Below are 19,721 nucleotides of genomic sequence, written 5' to 3'. Positions count from 1 at the left end.
AATGTTCTCCAAAAACAGTCAGACCTCTGGTATCAAATCTTGTAAAGTAGTAAAATAAGAGTATCCAAAAAATGGAAGGGAAATGGAAAAAAAGCATCCCTAGCAACTGGGTTCATTCTAAGAATATATTGCTGCTACTTGTAACTGACCAGGTATCATTTATTTTCTTTCTGTGGTGAAAGAGGCTGTTGTATGTTCGACTTCTGCCTGATTTGTTGCAGGAGCTGTTTGGTAGACAAAGCCAGGGGCTGAAATAATAGATTGTATGCTTTTGGAATTTGAACGTGACCTTTGTAAATTAGATTTTATCCGCACCTTTGTCACAGGTTCCCTATTTGACTTTAGACAAATCAATAATAACAGTATCTTCAAGGACACATCAATGTTCACACTCCGTGTTTCCAGCTAGAAATACATGCAACTGGATTTGCAAGAATGCAGGGCTCTCAGCTTCAAGTGATGAGTGTAGAGTTGTGGCTGATACATTCCTGCATCGTGCCTCAGCAGCATAAAGGGCCAACTGTACCCTGGGGTGCACCAACCAAGCACTGCCAGCATGTGAGGGAAGGCTTATCCCACTCTGCTCTGCACTGTGCAGCCTCACCTCAAGCACTGGGTGCAGGTTTAGGCACCAAGACAGAAAAAGGACATAAAACCAATAGGGAGCACCTAAAGGAGGGCTGTGAAGATGGGGAAGGCGAGACATACAAGGAGCACTGAGGTCTCTTGGTTTGTGCAGCCCGGAGCAGAGGGGCTGAGGTGAGGCCTCATGGCAGCTTCAGCTCCTCATCAGGAGTGGAGAAGTAGCACTGAGCTCTGCTCTCTGTGACAGCAACAGGGCCCAAGAAAACAGCATGGAGCTGCATAATAGGAGGGGCAGATTAAGTGATAGGAAAAGGTTCTTCACCATAAGGTGGTGGACACTGTAACAGGCTTCCTAGGGCAGCAGGGACAACCCTGAGCTGCTGGAGTTCAAGAAGCATCCAGACAGCATTCTCCTTTTAGTCAAACATTTGAATTCTGGTTGGAGCTGTGTGAAACAAGGAGATGGACTTCACAATCCTTGTGGGTTCCTTCCAATTTGGGATATTCTATGATTCTATGAAATTCAGCACACTGAACACTGCACTTCACAGCCCATACTCAACAAAACGTTACAGATCCTATCTGACATGCAGTCCTTTAAGCTGAAATCTGCGGAATGCTGGCACCCTCTTTCTGGAACTTATCTTGGATTTGTAAGTGGTTTTGTATCTCACCTTCAGTTCTTGAAACAGCAAATGTTGTGGAGGCATTCCCTTAGAAAGGGATGCAGCAGCAATCCTTGTGACCTCCATACTCCTCCATCTGCAGAGTGAATGGTTTTATTGAGGATGATGTCTATTTGGATTAGAGGTGAACTACAAAACTTTAATACATTCACTGGGCACTGCTTAGCCAGAAAAAAAAAAAAAAAAAAAAGGATAAGCAGTACTTGTACTGGATTTGTTTCTAAAATGCTATTAAAAATCCAATAAAATTCAATTTCACATCATTTGCTATCTGTTCCATTTAAGCTCTCAATTCATGCTTAGTTTACTTTTGTTGTTGTTGTTTTTTAAATGTACATTATGCCAGCAAATAATATGGCAAGTTAAAAACAGGAAAAACTCTATTATGTGATGATTGTCTGTGATGGTGTCATGTGCTGATGCAGTTCAGCTGGAGCTCTGGTACTGTTTGAAACGATTCTGGAAAAGACCAAGTAAGGAAAATTCTCCAGACTATCCTGACAATAAGCCTCAGTTCTTTCCTGGCAAAAGCATCCCTAGAGATGATTGCGCACTCAGTATCATCATGCATTCATTTTCTGGACTCTGCTGGAAATACTTCACTTTCATGCCAAATCTCTTCGAATTTCCTTCGAACTTATCTCAGGAAAAACTACAATTATATCAAGTACCCAGACTGAAGTAAAATGAATTTATGCATGACACTGTATTTGTAAAGGGTAATTTTTTTATCTGGGAATTACAGATGGAAGTGATTTCTCTATTGTAAATTAATACCTATTAAAATTTTATTTACTTTATGGAATGAATGAAAGTCATAGTAAAGGCTCTTCCTAAGTTTTTGTATTTAAAATGGATAGAATACAAATACTACCACATATGTGTATAGTTATGCCTCTTCCAGTCACAAGAAATCCTAAGAGACAATTGTCTGTATTTGGTTAATACAAATTTGGGTGAGGAATGCCCAGGGAATCGTTTTAATAACCAACAATGAACAATAACTTTTATCGGTCTGAAGTTTCAGTACTAATGGAAATAAGTTTTAAAATCAATAGATGAAACAACTTACCTAAAAACATAAAATAGCCGTAAATAGGAAAATCATGGTATGTGTGTATCTTGCAACTTATGACCACTAGGAATTATATTTTATGGCACTGAGCAGTAGAATTAGCTTTTCCCCATGTGTATGATTGTTGTTCTGAATACTGTCTGGCTAGTTTCCCTTTTTTTCAATGCACATATTCCAACACATTAAGTTTCTTATTAAAAATAATAATAATAATAATGACATCACATGACTTTCTTTTCCTGTGTTTTACTTTCATCTATTCATTCAAACCAATATATAAAAACCTTACCACAAAGTTTAGTCTGGAAGACAGAGGTCAGTGTTTCAATCTGACTGAAATTAGCAACTAGAAAGATGTGCTCTTCATGCGGCTCACTCCCAATGGATCTGAGCGTGTTCATATCCACTCTTCCCACTCCAATGGCAAAAATCAGAATTCCAGAGTTGCGAGCTTTAGCAGCAATTTCTGCCACTGAATCCTGTGGCCTCCCATCTGTCACTATCATGATGATACGAGGCACATTTTGGTTTAGAGGTCGAGCTCCTTCAGACTCTGCAAATGCAATGTTCACAGCATACTGGATAGCCAGTCCTGTCATGGTGCCAGTTGAGAGGTGTATCATTCTCCTCACGGCTCTCTCAATCTCCTGTTTCCTCCTAAACGTCTTCAGAGAGAACTCATGTTTGACAGTGCTGCCATACTGAATCAGGCCTACTTGAGTAGCATCAGGACTGATATCCAGGAACTGCAAGATCTTTAAAATGAACTCTTTTACTTTTTCAAAGTCATAAGGACGTACACTGCGAGAGCTATCAATGATGAAGACAAGGTCCAGACGTTTGTTGTTACAAGAGTTTTCTAGAAGACAAAATGAAAACAAAAATACAAGAATTTTTAAATGCAGATCATATTAATTTGACTTGAAATGTCAAAAACTGTCCCTCTCTACTCTGTCCCTGTGAGGATTCACCTGGAGTACTGAGTACAGGTCTGGGGCCACCAACGCAGGAAAGATACTGAGTTTTTCAGGAGGAAAAAGCTATGAGGAGACCTCACAATGACCCTCCAATATTTAAAGGGACATTATAAACAGGATGGAAATCAACTTTTTACGTGGGTAGACAGTAATAGGACAATGGTGTCAGGTGAAGTTTCTCACTGAGAGGGTGGTGAGGAGCTGAAATAGGTTGCCCAGAGATGTCATCAATTCCCCGTCCCTAGAGGTATTCAAAGCCAGATGGGGTCCTGGGCAACCTGATCTGACAGCTGTCAACCTGTGGCCAAGGGGTTTGGAACCTGATGGTCCTTGAGGTCTCTTCCAATCCAAGTCATCCTACGATTTAATGAAAGATGTTAAGTAAATACCCTGCCAAGAGTTGGAAAAATACAGGAAAAAAACCAAAACAAAACAAAAAAACAAACAAACAGGAAATGCTGTAACTACTGCTACATGAGAAATCTGAGTTTGGTTTCTGGTTAATGACAGTATCTGCCCATTACGCGATCGGTAGATCAGCTTTTTCTGTGAGATAAGTGCTCAGAATGGGCACCGCTGAGATTTTGAACTCATACTCCACACCTGATGGAAAACCTCTCTGAGTTACATACTTACTATTTTAGTAATGCTGAATCTTAATGCTTTATGTGGTAGGGCCTGAGAATTCAGAAATCCTAATCAGACAACACTCTGATGCTGAGGTAGTATTAGTCCTTCCTTACAAACAAGGAAACAGAGAGAAATACAGGTCAAAAGTATCTGCTAATTGGAGTGACTGAGATACAGAGGAACTGATTTTTCATGGAACTTGGCATTAAAGAGCACTTTGCATGTACAAAGTACAGCTCTCAGTGACGTCAACTGCAGCTGTGAATGCTCAGCACTTCTGCAAATCATACCCCATGATTTCAAACACATAATTAATGGCCATCTGGGAAAGGTCTAGTCTATTGGACTAGCTCAGCATCACACAGAAATTCCGGGGCTGCATCAGAGATAAAAATCCACTTTTCTACAATGGCGTTCAATTCGGGAAAAAAAGACCGCCCATACACTTCCTGTCATTTTCTGTTTCAGTTGTCAACATGGCCTTTGCCCACTCCCTCCCCCTCCTCAAGAGCCACAAATACCACAGTGTTTGGCTGCATCTGAAAACTGCATAGGCAGGCAGACCAAGCTATCACGGCTAACAACAATCATGGCTGCCTTCTGGGCATGCTACAAGCTTTCAAAAGCCCAGGGCACATTCCCTGTCTCCTGCTCAGATTCCAATGCAGACGCACACAAGTTGTGTGATGAGAACAGACAAGGGATTGACCATTCACTAGTTTTGCCTATACAGAAAGTCAGCACATGGTAGGCTTGAAGCAAGCAGGGGGATGTGAGCTCCGAGCCTTGCCACAGAAGGCTGTGTATGCTAAAAGTTCAAAAGGAATCTGAAGGACTTAACAGGATGCTGGTGATGAGAAATCAACTGAGGTTTAATAGAACAATTAAAGGTAGCAGGAATCCTCATCAAACCACAGTAGAAACCTCCTCTCACTAAGCTGAGATAACTCTAACCAGAAATCTCCCTTTCTGTACAGCCCAATTAAGTTCCCAGAACACTCTTATCCAACAGGGCATTAAATCAGGCAAATGCCCTGTGGAAAAAGTAGTTGTTTGGTTGTATAATTAAAGGTCATGTCATACAGCACAAGTGAGCCAATCAAAAACCCGACTGGAACATCTGTCTGCAGACAAGCCTTTACATGAGCCTGCTTGTGATTGCTGATGAATGCTAACCATGTATTGCTGCCAAGAAAAGGGGTGAGAAGGATGCCTATTTTCACTTGTTAACTCAGAAGCCTCTTTCATGGATTACCAAGAACGTTTGTGGGCATAGAATAAAAATGCTCTTTGCTGACAATAAAAGTGACCGCCTGGATTTATTCATGTACAGTCTACAGTAAGGCTTTATTCATAAGCGTAGGAATATGCTCAAGTTGCTTATTCTTTCAAAAACAGAGGATGCTGAGCGCATGCCAAACTGAGCAGAATAAAACTCCAGTTTTAATGGGATACAGAATACCCTGACATGCTGTCTTCCATCTTATGATGTCAATTGTGTATCTAACTATTAATTACTTCTACTAATATACCAGCACAGTTATAATATAAAGATAACACTATAATAAGATTTAAGGGAACAGGACAGGGTGAAAAAGCCAATTACAGAAAGAAGTCTAAGGCAACATAGAAGTCTCTGAAGGGAAGGACAGAGGAGGGGGAAGGGTAAAATCACCTCTAGTTTACTTTCCATAGAAATGACAGCCTTCTTGTTCAATACTTTTGAAATTCAGGGAGGATTTTTTATTTGAATACATACATTTGGATCATAGTCTGAGGAGACTCAGTTCCTTATTTTGAAGTAGCACATGAAAAAGGGAGGGAAGAAATCTGGACAGCACTATTGGGCAGTGCTACGAAAAACAAAGCCCATTTTGCTAAATTACTTATGCAGAAGAATATAGTAAATGGGTGGCTCTGAAACTAATACCTTCTACTTAGTTCTATGGAAACTACAACAAAAGCAAGCAGCACAATAACACAATTTAATAGAGCAAAGTCGCAGCTACAAAACACTATTTTTCAACACAGACACATCCACTAGTCTATCTGTGCAGATGAGCTGATCAAGACAAACTTCATTTAGTGGTGTGACAGCTGTACATGACCATCCAGATTGTGGCTTGTCTTTCATACTGCTGTAATGCACCACCCACAGCCTCACTGTACCCACATTAACTGCTTGATCTTCTCAATAAATGTTCAGCAAATGGCAATAGATGTCAATGAGTCCATTCTTTTCTGCAAAGAGGAATTCAGTCACACTCCTTTACTTCACACACACCTCCACGTCAGACACCATCCTGTCAGACTGCCCCTGTGCTGCCATCTGTCACACAGCAACAACATATAATGGAATGCTGGTGGGAAGGTTCAGCCTCTATTGCAGTACCATCAACATCTGCCTCTGACATTGTGGGCCAACACAGTAAGGCTTTTGGCAAGACAAGGCCAGCAAACTAAAGGTCATGTCAAGAGTAAATGTGTTTTTGTCCACTCAGTATCCAGTTTGTCTAGAAATGAGTTACTGTCATATCACCTCTGTGAAATGAACAATGGTTCTCCCTTAACGATTCCAGCTGGGATCCACTCCAGTGGAAGGGAGTATTCCTGAGCATAAGAACTGAATCTCCTAAGCTGCTGAAAGATTAGAATCGTTCCTGGTACGGTTTGGCCTAGGAGAATTAACATTTTTTCAAACAATTCTCAGGCATGATGTGGGAATAAGCATGAGCCAGGGTCCTGTCCTAACAGGCAATGTGGATGCAAGCACTCTGCAAGATTAGTATCCATCAGTCAACAGTATCAGTGCAGGCTGCGTAATCTCACTGGTCTCAGTGCCAGAGAGCAGTCTATGATACACATTAAGCAGCACTCACAGCATTATATTTACTTTCCTACTACAGCAGAGTGGCCACATGCCTCCTAGGAACAAACCTTGATCCCCCATAACCTTTGCATCACACACGGAGATTGTCTGGGAAGTGCTAATCAACATAAGCCAGTCTACTCTAGCAACTGAACAATAACAATGGAATCCCAATGCCCAAGAATGTCCCCTGGCACTACTTTATTCATCAGCATCCTCAAACATTTCCATTTGGGGATATTCAAGCTGAACATATTCAAAGGACCCAAGTTTTAGATTATGATTTTTCAGAAGATTTTGCAGGTCAACTCCCTTGAAACATTTGTTTAGAATGGAATTTCTTATTTCCTATTGTTGTCCTACATCTTCATGATGCTGTAATGCATTGGTAATATGGATAAAACTTATTTGATAATCATAGAACCATAGAATCAGCAAGGTTGGAAAAGACCTAAAAGATCATCCAGTCCAACTGTTCACCTATTACCAATAGCTCCCACTAAACCATGTCCCTCAACACAACATCCAGTCCTTGAACACCCCCAGGGTCGGTGACTCCACCACCTCCCTGGGCAGTCCATTCCAGTGCCTGACCACCCTTTCTGAGAAGTAATACTTCCTAATGTCCAGCCTGAATCTCCCCTGTTGTAGCTTGAAAATGTGGATCTTTGTCCTAACAAATGAAATAGATAACTGTTAGACAACTAGTGATGCATACAACGCAAAAGGAAGTTAGCTCAATTTGGTAAATACTACATCAATTTTAAGATATAAGTAAAGACCCATCCCATGAAGACTTTTGTTATAAATAAAGACAGTTGAAGCAAGAAGGAAAGATGAGATCAACTGAGAAAAAATGAGATCACAGAAAAATTATTGCCTAAGCAGGCAATTCATTAATGACAATTTTAAGACTCGATATATTCTGTCTACATCACTGTGGAGTGAGCTAAGAAATACAAAAATTACATGGTGTGTTGAGATTGCCAGCAATAACACCACATTTAGTTTTAGACTTTTATCTTTGTCTGAATAACAGAACAAAGGTCTTCACTTAAATAAAAGGAGGTAACTAATCTCCCAGCTAGTGTATTATGAAACATTTTCTATATTTCTCTGCTGAAAGAATGAAAAATACCAATAACTCCAAACACTTCCTGACTCTAGTGAGGTATCTTCTGCAAGTTACTTCCTCCACTTTTCTCTATGGTGGGTTTCAGATATGAACATACCTACCTCCCCAAGTTGGTGTTAGGAACTGCTGAGGACCCCCTTATCTGGCACATGTATGTTCTGCACTTAGTTGTTCAGGTGACTCCACTTTGTTCCAGCTGTGGAACAGACCCTGAGTCCAAGTCCTGCCCTCATACTCCCTGGCCCCATTCTTAATCTGAGCTGTTTCCCAAACTCCCAGGCCTCTGGCCCTATCCCAAAGATTCATTATGAGTTTGGCAGTTCACCCACTCCTCCTTACAAATTTCTTCATCTGGGAACACTGTCCAGATACAAATGCAGCCTCTGGACATCTCTTTATTGAGCCTGATAAAATCTTCTTTGAACTTCCAGAATTTCTGGGAGAACTGTATGGCAGTAGGCTCTTATCCACAAATTTCCATTTCCCCTACATGCAAGTGCTCCATTACTTGTCGTATCAGAAGGTACCTTACTTTGCTCACTATTTCTGTTACTTCCCCGTCACCTATTCCAAAATAATAAGGTCATTATTACTATAAAGTTTAATCTAATCTCAGAGTCCCAGAGTGACTCCTAATACTTCTCCATTTCTTTACTGAGACTGGTGTTCTGTCCAGTGCAACACCTCACTGCTGGGATGCTCTCGACTTTCTCAGTTCTTCTTTCACATTTCATCTGGTGTGAGATGGGAACTGTTGGTTCCTTGCTTCCATAGTCAGGAGGATTGGGGATGGGGGAGTGGGCTTGTCTTCTCCTGCAGGCAGGTGAACACCAGGACAAAGGGATGGAGCATTCTGTTTCTCCTTGAATAACTGAAACTCCTATTTTGCCTCAGGCACCGTTTGAGGGACACCGAAAGTATGAGAGAAGGAACAGACAGAAAAAGTAAACAACTGCTAGCAGGAGTGTAGGAAGCAGGAGTGAAACGAAGTGACCAAAGAGTTTGTACTCTTTTCCTTTCACGACATTAGCAGTGTTTTATAAACTCCTATCCGTACCTTTTTTTAAAGCTACTTGTGTCTTTGTTTATAGAGAAAGCTGTTAGCAACCTCAACATTACTCACTGACCAGCTGACTTGAAACCACATATTTCTATCCATTGGTAACAGTATAAGTACCACACTCTTTCCCAGAATAGTTTCAGAAGCAGCACACCATGGGGTACTGCCATACACCATCTCCCAGTGCCCACACAAATGCATGGGGCATCATACCAGCTGGCAAACCATAGTTCTATCAGTTCAGCAGAAAATAGAAAATCTTCAGATTTCAAAGGAATCTAAAGAGCTGACCGATTACCCACTCACCCCTATAAAAAGAGCTGTCCCTTAGGTTATGAAAATGCCATTTCCAACATTTTCCATGTAATCTTGAATGAATCTTGAACAATGAAGCCAAAAACACCGTACTTTTGAACATTCAGTGTCTGTATTCTTTTTTGCCCTAATCTTCCTTCAAGATAAAATACTCAGAGGAGGCTCTGAGCTCTCTGAGAATAGACATGTAAAATGGAGCTTGTAATTTTACTTAGCATGTGTCAAGGCACGTTATTTTTATTTTGCACATTTCTCAGTAACTTGTGGGGGTTGTAACAAATAAGTTCAGGAACAGGCCATCTTCAGTTTGGTACATGACTCAGTTTTTTCCCTGTAGCAACAGATATTCTTTGTTCCACGTAGAAAACTTGCAAGTCACTTTAAAAAAACAAAGGAAAAGGGTGGAAAAAAGGGGGAAAAAAAAGAGCATAAGAAAATAAAACAGCAGAAGAGAGAAGGGAAGAAGAAGGAGAAAGAAGAAAAGAAAGAAAAGAGAGAAACATACAGGCTTTGTTACAAGAAATAATTATGCAGAGGAAATACTTATAGATTATACTCATGCAAAACTGAAGTTTTGCACAAATAGAAAATTACTTGTGCTGCTAGAAATACAATAGCATAAGTAACATGAATTAGTGAATTGCACCTTAAGTGGCTGAAATTTGAATTCTATTTGGATGCAGGACTTTAATAATGAAATCTAAATACAACAGTTGGCATGTGTGTTACGTGGCTAGAAATTGCTAACCCAAATCAAACCCCAAACTTCCTGATCTCTGTAACAGCTGGCTGCACAGGAGTCTGTCCAGAATAGGACACAAATCTCTGAAGTCTCTTGCAGTCCCACAAGCTGGGCTTGCTTAAGAGGTAACAGCTTCTGCAGGGAACAACTGTCCTGGCAGCGATACAGCCCCAACTTGCATCTTCTTTCTCATCCCCCAGATCCCCTACTAAGGGTTGGGGAGGCACAGCCTTAGCATTAGTCAGACTACCAAGCCTCAGAGCTACAGAGAAAGGGTCTTTTACTGCCAGCAAGACCCAGAAGCCTAAGAAAGTGGGGGAGTCTGGGCAAGTGCAACTCCTGTTACTGCTTCAGACCCAGCCAGGTAGGTTAAGGACACCAGCTATTGCAGGGAAGAGGCTGACAGCTGAGATATTAAAATGAAAGCTGAAGCTTGAAGCCTGGGCATAACGGCCATGAGAGACTTCTCAGCTATCACTGCCTGAAAGCAAAGCATGCAATTTCTAATTCTCCACTATAGCACAATGACTGTACCTAAACATCTTGGAGGGAAGAAACTGGTGATTCCAGACTGTAAAATGCATTGCTCTCTTTCCAAATATAATATATCCATATTTATAAGGCAATTCTATGTTTCTATCAGTGGAAGTCTAGACTGATAAGAACTTGACTACTTTGTAACCTTATAAAAGTTTGGTTAACTCTTAATTAGAAAAGGATTTCAGTTACACTTTAACTAAATATGTGGTAATTCAAAAGATGTAATTTGCAACCATTTCCAGCCTTTATCTACTACCCGAAAAAGTTTTAATCTCCTCAAATATAATACCAGCATATCATGTCAAAAACACGATGCAGTTGTCAGGACATTATTCTGACTTCAGCTGCAATGTAGGCTGCACTTCCAATGTCTGCGAGGATAAAAACAAATAAATAAATAAATAAATGAATAAATTGGAAGAACTGCATTTATATGAAGAAATACCATGAGCACACTTGTGGTGAGGCTGCAAATAAGATTCCTACAGCAGTTACTGTGTGGTTCAGTAGCCCACATGAGCAGGATTTAGAGATCTCTGGACAGCCTGTAGCTTATTAATGTACAGTGAACTCAAACTCTTATTTGTGTCTAAAATTTAAACCTGTATGATTAGTCTGACAATGCTCTAGAGCCCTAAAGTTATATACACACAAGCTTAAGAACTGAGGTGGATATAAGGATGTTTGGAATAATTTTAACAGACTGAAGCAGCGATTCATAAATTTAGAGAGCGCTGTGTAATTCATTGCTTCCCTTTGTATCATTATTGAAACCACATACATACAACCGGGAGATAAATCATTATATATTTTGCTGTAAAATGTAATTCAACACAGACACTTGAGCTCAGCAGCAGTTTCTACTGAACAGGGGCCAAGTACATTTCCCTCCTGGCCTCCTTTCCCCCTCCCTTTCTTTCAGCTTTTTGCAATATATCAGTAAACCTCTTGTAGCTTCTTTCTTCTGGTACCACGCAGGAATGCTTCCTGGATTAACATTATCACTCACTTACGTAGTTATTCTCAAAAACAGGTAGGTGTATGTTTCAGGTCTAAATTCCTAAGGAACAGATAGAATGTAATTGCTTAGAATATTATTCCACAGCTTATTAAATTATTCCCATGCATCCACTTCAGAGCTCTCCAAAGAAACATGTCCATGTGACATGAAATATGTGATCAGTTTTAAGTTTACAAGACCAGAGTTCACAAAAAAACTGTGGGTTCAGCACAGTTCTGAAGTTTTGCTTTGCTGCCTTTTACAATAAATGCCAAAAATGTGGTAGGAACATCCTGGTGCTTCCCCCCACCCCCTCCATCCTCCCATGGCACACAATGTCAAGCATATCTTGCAAGGACTGGGTATTTGTCACTTCTGAACATGCAACCTGCTGAAAGATGCTGTGGACAGAAGCTGTGGCCCTGAAATCACAGTATGGTAACCACCACTGTGAACAACTGATACAGACCTCGGTTAATCAGTCAATTTAAGGGCAGAGATCCATCTCAGTTATACCTAAAGGAAATGAGCTAATGCAACAGACATCATTTTATATTCAGAAACACGTAGCCAACTTTATTTCCATTACTGCTTTTCTTGAGTATCCACAAGCAAAGCTAAGCTGGCAAACTGTGCTTTCGCTGATCTAACAAAGCAGCTGCACTCAGCAGGAACAAAGATTTCATCAGACAGCTCAGTAAAGACTCTTTAGAGTTCTAATAAAATCCTTAAAAGAGAAAATTCTAAAGCAAAAGATTAATTTCCTTTAAGACAGCAGGATAAGCCAAAACGTCCAACACTTGGGATCAAATTACTAATGAAAGGAAAGAGAACACCAGTTTTACTTGTTGTGTCATTTCAGAAGAGAAGGGATTGTCCTGTGCTCCAGGAAAGACAGATTCCACCGCCACCCCTTCTCCTTCTGTTATTTCACAAGTATACGCAGGATCATGGAAATGATCCTTTAAAACACAAATACCTTGCATTAAAATATCACTTTAAAACAACTTAATATATGTTCTGTGAATATAAGAAATACACACACATTTTCTAACTCTAAACCAATTATGTTATTTTAGAGCTAACACACTGCAAGGAAGATTTAAGACAATACTAACAAAGCTAATTAAATCAGCACAGTTGACAAGTTTTAAACACCCAGGGGTTTGCTTCAGGATTTAAAGAAAGCAAAGTGTGAAAAGTCAAACCTATACAAAGCAGATTGGCTTTCAAAGGCCACACTGAGAGTTCCAAATGCTTTATGCCTAACTGATGCCTACAGAACAAGATATCAAATTTTAATGGAAATCACTAGCTATAGTAATTGTTTTAAACAATGATAGCTCATGCAAATATCTGGAAAAATGAGAACAACACACACTGAGGCTTAGCAGAAAGATGATAAGAACACAGAAATGATGTAGCTCAATTCTTCAGAAAGTTTCCTTAAAACATAACCTATAAGCCCTACCAAGATAACTAAGGAATCTATGAAGTATTAGTGTATGGCTGCCAAAAGTCTTAGGGTACTGGTTAGGCTGCGGTTGGACTTCATGATCTTCAAGGTCTTTTCCAGCCTGGGTAATTCTATGATTCTATAAAAGTCAAATTGATCCCAATTTAGCCTGATCCTGAAGTACTTGTACATGTATCTGAACAACCCTATAGGATTTTTAGTCTGTTCCATTTTGATTATTTATATAGCCAGTCTCCCACAGGAAGGATTTTTTACATCTGAATAGAAGTAAAATAGCACCTATCCATACTCTACCAATAAATACCAATCATAGTATTAACTTCAGTTTTAAAAACTGTTATCACAAAATTAAAAAAATATATATAATTATTTTGATACTACTTAATACTCAAATGGCATAATCCCACATTTTAATCCTAAAAACACAGAGTGCTCCACCCAACAACAAAAAAATCCCAAACTCCTGAACTTTCATTGCTTTTCCATGCATCTGTTTGTTCTTTGCAGCTATACTGCTCATTTTTGCCTGCTCACCAAGTCTTCCCACAACAGCAGCAATTATCATTGCCACTACTATGCAGAACAGTATGGCATTTAATCCCTGTTAAATTACTGTAAGTCTGGAGTGATTTTATTAAGTCAGTAGAATTGATGTCACTGAGATCGTGATTTGGCCCCGTTCTTTCTCCTGTCATTTAAAGATTGCTGCAGCTTCCGAGCACAGTGGCACACATTTTACACATTCTGTTCTTTGCAGAGAGGCACGTTTTCACTATGCCACTGTTTATATGCAACTGCTGAATTTGAAGCAGGTGACCTAATTTACTGTAACAGAAAGCAATGCCCAAGAGACTGATTCCAAACTGCCACGTACTTTTATGAGCTGGACCAGAGACTGTCCCTGGTCTCTTAATTCATTTAATGTCTAGAAACAGTCCTTGCAGCAAGATTTGCCAGAACTGCTTGCATCCTGCATATGCCCAACTGAACAGGGATCCAGAATTTTGTAGGAACCACAAAATCGTTTGACTTTTAAAAGAAGAAAGAAGTAATTTAACCAATGCATTTTGATTTAATATCAAGTATTAGTTCTTTCCATTCTTTTGCACAGTTCAAAATATGAAAAAGGGACTTTAAGAGTGATTTTATAAAGTCACGGAAAAAAATAAAGGAAGTCGAAAAACATTATACTTCTTATTTTCTCCACACAGCACCTCATTATTGCATTTATTTTCTAGGGAAACAGGTGATTCATTCCTTAAAATAAGTTAACTTAGGATATTTGCTGAAGACTCTGAAAGCTTGAGAAAGGGCCATCATTTAATCTCATTTTAGAGTTTAGTATCCTAGAAAGATTAAGAGTCTTGCTGAATAAGTTGTGAATGGAGGTGTTTCTCTTGCTGTTCCACATCCATACCTTCTGATGGGCTATGTCTTCAGAGCTGTGCTTTTCAGCCTCCAATGGCAGAACCCCAGGAGTCCCCAAGACCACATCTATTAGTTCTGGGACAGTGAGAAACCTGCTGTTATTTGACTTAAATTTGTTCTACAGAAATTGAAAACCTCTTGTTTTAAGCTAAGTCATGCCAATTTGTGAACGGTACTTCATGTAACTTTACATGTTTAAAGGATCTCATTTTGTTTGAAGAAGAGTTTAAATCTGATAAAAACACACTGCTCTCCCTCCCTGTCATGTGTTCTTCTATGTTCTGCCACTGTTTCTTCTTTCTTCCCTGGGCATTTTCACACTTCTCATGTTTACCTGTGCTTATGTCACCTAGGTTAGATGAAAGGCATAAGGAGACAGACCACTTAACATCTCCTGGCTGGAGGGAGACATTTAGTGAGATCTATTACTAATGTGCATCATGAAGCCCTAACGATGGACCTTGTCCAAAGTCAAGTCCATGCTATTTTCCCATAATCTGAGTTTGTGATTTACCCACTCAGTTAAACAGTGGGCAAAGGGAAAATGATTCTAAGTCATAAACAGCCTACAGATGGAAAAAAACTGACCTAGCAAATCATCTGATAAAGAACAGAAAATGATCAACAAGAGAGATGAACCTGTGTTTTAAAACAGCAGCCACAAAGTCGCTGTCAGATCCTGTTGTCAGCTTTTGGGCAGAACAGTGAAAATGAGCTACTCCTTGTAAGCAAAATTAACTTGACAGAATGAAGGAATTAACAATAACTAATTTAATAAGAAGCCCCATTTCAACAGCCACTGATTTCAGTTCAGTCATCCCTTTTTTCCACTACAAGAATCTTATAGCAAATAGTTATTTCATGGCACCTACATAAAGTAAATCAAGTATCCCAAAAATAAATGCATTCTTTCAAGAGCTGCTAAATCACCAAACTCATATTTCTGCCTGAAAATGACAGTCTCCTTTTTTATTATAAACAAACTCAGCCAAGGTTCTTACAGGGAGAGTGGGGCAGGTCTCTTCTCACTAGTGACAAGTGACAGGACGAGGGGAAACAGCCTCAGGTTGTGCCAGGGCAAGTTTAGGTTGGATATTAGGAAGAACTACTTTACAGAAAGGGTAGTTAGGTACTGGAATAGGCTCCCCAGGGAGGTGGTTGAGTTGCNGTTTAAGAGCCGTTTGGATGTGGTGCTCTGAGATGTGATTTAGTGTAGGGTTGTTAGAGTTAGGGTTCTGGTTAGGCTGCGGTTGGACTTAATGATCTTCAAGGTCTTTTCCAACCTAAGTAATTCTATGACTCTATGATTCTAAGGATTGGCCAACTGCTCATGCTTTTTATCTTTATTACTCTTATATCTGAAACTGGTTTTAGTGCTGGTTTTTTTTGTTTTTTTTGTTTTTTTTTTTGTTGTTGTTGTTTTTTGTGCTTCTTGCAACTTACCTAGTAGAGATTGAGAGTTAACATCCCTTCTTCGGGTAAAATGTCCTCCAGGGAGATCTTTTGCCATGACAGCGATAGTGGAAAGTAGAGTGTGCCCAAGCAGCAAAAAGTAGCATGCAATCATTGTCTTCATTTTCAAGGTGTAGGGGGACATTCAAGGATGCAAAACTGCAATAAGGAGAAAAAGAGATGAGCTTTGTAATTTGACAAAAAGATACATGGTAACCATTCCAACCATCCAGCTGCATTGCTTCTGTCTCATCAGGTACCATCACATAGATACACTGACACACCCTCACTTCCAAGAAATCAGATGCAGAACTTGCATAAGAAATACATTCCAGAAACAGCATGGATAAACGTGAACTGGCAACTGCTCACACTTCTCTTTCAGAAGAAAGTCCTTTGGTTTGGTCAGAAGTTTCTCTAGGTATCATAGTACCATAGTATCATAGTCTTGTGTGGGTTGGAAGGGACCTTAGAGATCATCGAGTCCAACCCCCGGGATTCGAGCCTCTGTGTAGCAGAGCGGCACTTCTACCACTTGTGCCACAGGGGGGATTCGAACCCAGGGCCTCCAGTGTTGCAAAGTGGCATTCCTACCACTTGCACCATCGGGCACACAATATATAAAAGATTGCTAAAAACATTCACTTTCACAACCAAAAAAGGATGATTCCACATAAAAATGAGTGACAACTTTAAAAACAGCGTATTAAAATATACATAAAATATATGGCAATTCTTACTCAAGTAACTAAGATGCTGAAAACAATTTTAATAGGGTCCTAAACTCAATAAGGAGAATGACACAGAGCTAACCATCAGCAACAGAACACAACTTAATGCCCTGGTTCCACAAAAGAATTATATTCTTTTTCATGAGGTATTCATTGACGGAATATGCAGCTCTGTGTAAATATTTTCTAATAAAGAGATTTTTATTTATGATTCTCGAGTCTATCTCACATAACCATTACACACTGAGCTTATTTTTCTGTGTATCAGTCTATTTTTCCTTTTGTGTATCCTACTCAGTATTCCCAAATATGAATACAATGGTGCATATGCCATTTTGCAGTATTTTACAGAGAACTTTTAGAGAATCACAGAACTACAGGGCTTGGGAGGGACCTCTATAGGTCATGGAGCCCAACCCCTGTGCTAAAGCAGGTGCTCTACAATAGGTCACATAGGTAGGCATCCATATGGGTCTCGGCCCCATAGGAGGCTCTCTGGGCAACCTGTTCCAGTGCTCCCTCACCCTTTACATGCCACATCCAACAAGTGTAGATACACAAGGATAACCTAAAAGAAAAATTAACGGGAAATTGAATCAATTTTCAAATTAAAAGAAAAATAATTCCCAAATCCAAAAGCTGTGTATGTGATAGGAGGCACCAGTGATCGAAGCCCACGTTCATCTTTCTCCACCTTTTAACCCAAACTGAAAATATCTATACTGCCTTGCATAGGTGATGGCAGCTTTGACTTGGGACCTTTGCTCAAGTTCCAGGTGTGTCTGCTGCTGCTTGCATTTTTACATGGCAGTTTGCATTGTGGCTGCACAGCTCCTTCGCCCACAGCCCTCCCACGGTTCTGTTTATTTTCTGGGTTTTCTGCAAAGTCTGCTGTCTTTACTTGAGAAGCTGGATGGCCTTTACTGCACCACACTTGGTATTTAACACCTCATCTTCCCAGTAGGCTAAGCCAGGCTGCTGGCACAGCCCACTGCAGCACCACATCGCTGACTAACCCATGCTCTCCCAAGCTAGGAGAAGCTCCTGATGTTACAAACACCTACTATTAGTAGCTACCTTGAAAACACGTTTCATGCACTTACATTTAGGTCTTCACTGGTCAGATCATGCTGAAAAACAAAGTAGGAAACCAGGGAAGTTTTTTCAGCTGAATTTTCCAGCTTGTGCTTTTTGCTCCTCTGGGTGGTCTCAATCCTCACCCTGCAGTATAAGTTCCTTTCCAAGGCTGAATGAGACACAGCAAGTCCACAGACCCTTGTCTCTCCAGCTGCTACCAGAACTAGCTCAGTATACAGAATGAACAATTAATTCTCAGCATTGACCCAGGCCTTTAACACCTTTATTAACTGTAGAAAGAATCCCCTCTCTTGAACCTTTATATAGCTTTTCATCATGGCTGGTTGGCTTTCTGGGCTGTGTGGGCACATTGCTGACTTGCGTCCAGCTTCCCATTCACCAGTACTCCCAGGTCTTTCTCAGCAGGGTTGTGCTCCATCCTTACATCCCCCAGCCTGTACTGGCAGCAGGGGGTGCTGTGATGCAGGTGAAAGATGTTACAATTGAATTGATTGAAACTCATGAGATTCACCTGGGCCCACTCCTTGAGCCTGTCTGTGTCTCTCTGGATGACATACCATCCCTCTGGTGTGTCAGCTACACCATGCAGCTTGGTGTCATCCTCAAAGTTGCTGAGGGTGCACTTGATCCCACTGCTGGTGTCATTGATGAAGATACTAAAGAGCACTGGATCCAGTACTGATCTCTATGGGATACCTCTTGTCACTATCTCCATTCATATATCAAGTCATTCACCACCACTCTCTGGGTACAGCCCTGTAACCAAAAAAACTGAACAGCCCACTCAGCAAATCCATACTTTCCAATTTCCACGTGTGTTAGCATTTATTCCCATGGATCTGCTCCATGCTCTTCCCTAGAGCAGAGGTGAGGATAACAGGTCAGCAGCTCCCTGGGTCATCCTTCCTACCCTTCTTAAAAATGGGTGCTAAATCACCTTTTATTCCAGTCACCAGGCACTTCATCTGACTGCCATGTCTTTTTAAACATCATCGAGTTTTACTGAAGTTAAAGAAACTGCAAGCAATCGATGTAAGCTGATAAAATCAGAGTTCACATTCTCAAGCTGGGAAGCACAGTGAGCTACTTGGAAAACCAATTAGCCCTTATAACATGCAAGCCACGAGATATCTAATGCTCAATCCCTATTGCCTCAGATAGTTAAAGAAAAAGAAACAACAAAAAAAGTCAGCAGACACTTCACAGCCCCACTAACTATCAGTTAGAACTTATTCCAAGGTATTTCACTACCGCAAGCCAGCACATGCATTACCAGTCCATTACTCATTAAAATCACTGTGTGTGGCATGGGTGTCAGGACACAGGTTATTAATAATTTCCTCCATCTTTCTGGACCGGACTGCTGACATCGGCATTTTCAAGCCTGAAAAATAGTTATAGAATTCCTCAAAGCATTGGAAAATATCTGCCCTCGCTACACAGGTGTTTTGTGGGGGCAGCTGGAGGCTATTTATCACATCAGAAGAACATTCTTGCCTTCGCCCCTACAAAGGAGCACACTACTGTCATCCTGTTTCATTGAAGATAAACTGGATTTTCCATGACTCCTTACTGCACAAGGAGGTCTTTGCTGGGCTCGGGAGAACAGCACAAGTAGAACACCCCTAAAGCCACATCTGTAAAACACAAATCACTGGTGCAGTTAAATTATCATGAGGGAACGAGGCTACAGGTGCTCCAAGTTTGCATATTTCTCCCCAGTCCTGATGACAGGCACTACCATGGGGGAAGGAGCATGTGAATCTACCCAGGGTGACACCAAGCCCTGGAGAGCAGCACTCCCTTGTTAACACAGAATCACAGATTTGTAGGGGTTGGAAGGGACCTCTAGAGATCATCGAGTCCAACCCCCCTGCCAAAGCAGGCTCCCTACACCACATCACACAGGTAGGCGTCCAGG

At 40.6% G+C, this 19,721-nt stretch overlaps 1 protein-coding gene across 9 annotated transcripts in view; it reads right to left on the bottom strand.

Moving 5' to 3' along the window:
• MATN2 (matrilin 2) overlaps window positions 1–19,721 on the bottom strand; it is a 63,288-nt gene that overhangs the window by 34,459 nt on the left and 9,108 nt on the right. For 7 of the 9 annotated variants that reach the window (XM_015856088.2, XM_015856090.2, XM_015856096.2 and 4 more), the window contains exons 2-3: window positions 15,963–16,130; window positions 2,636–3,205 (exon numbers count right to left, since the gene is read on the bottom strand). In XM_015856088.2, coding sequence (XP_015711574.1) covers window positions 2,636–3,205; window positions 15,963–16,116 — 724 coding nt within the window. In that variant the 5' untranslated portion in view covers window positions 16,117–16,130. Of the gene's footprint in view, window positions 1–1,259; window positions 1,348–2,635; window positions 3,206–15,962; window positions 16,131–17,805; window positions 18,026–19,721 lie in introns of those variants that run through there. The other 2 variants (XM_015856091.2, XM_032442804.1) reach the window with 2 other exon arrangements.

The sequence above is a fragment of the Coturnix japonica genome, chromosome 2 (genome assembly GCF_001577835.2).
Source record: "Coturnix japonica isolate 7356 chromosome 2, Coturnix japonica 2.1, whole genome shotgun sequence".
In the NCBI taxonomy this organism is placed as follows: Eukaryota; Metazoa; Chordata; class Aves; order Galliformes; family Phasianidae; genus Coturnix; species Coturnix japonica.
This window is presented reverse-complemented; position numbering and strand designations above follow the sequence as displayed.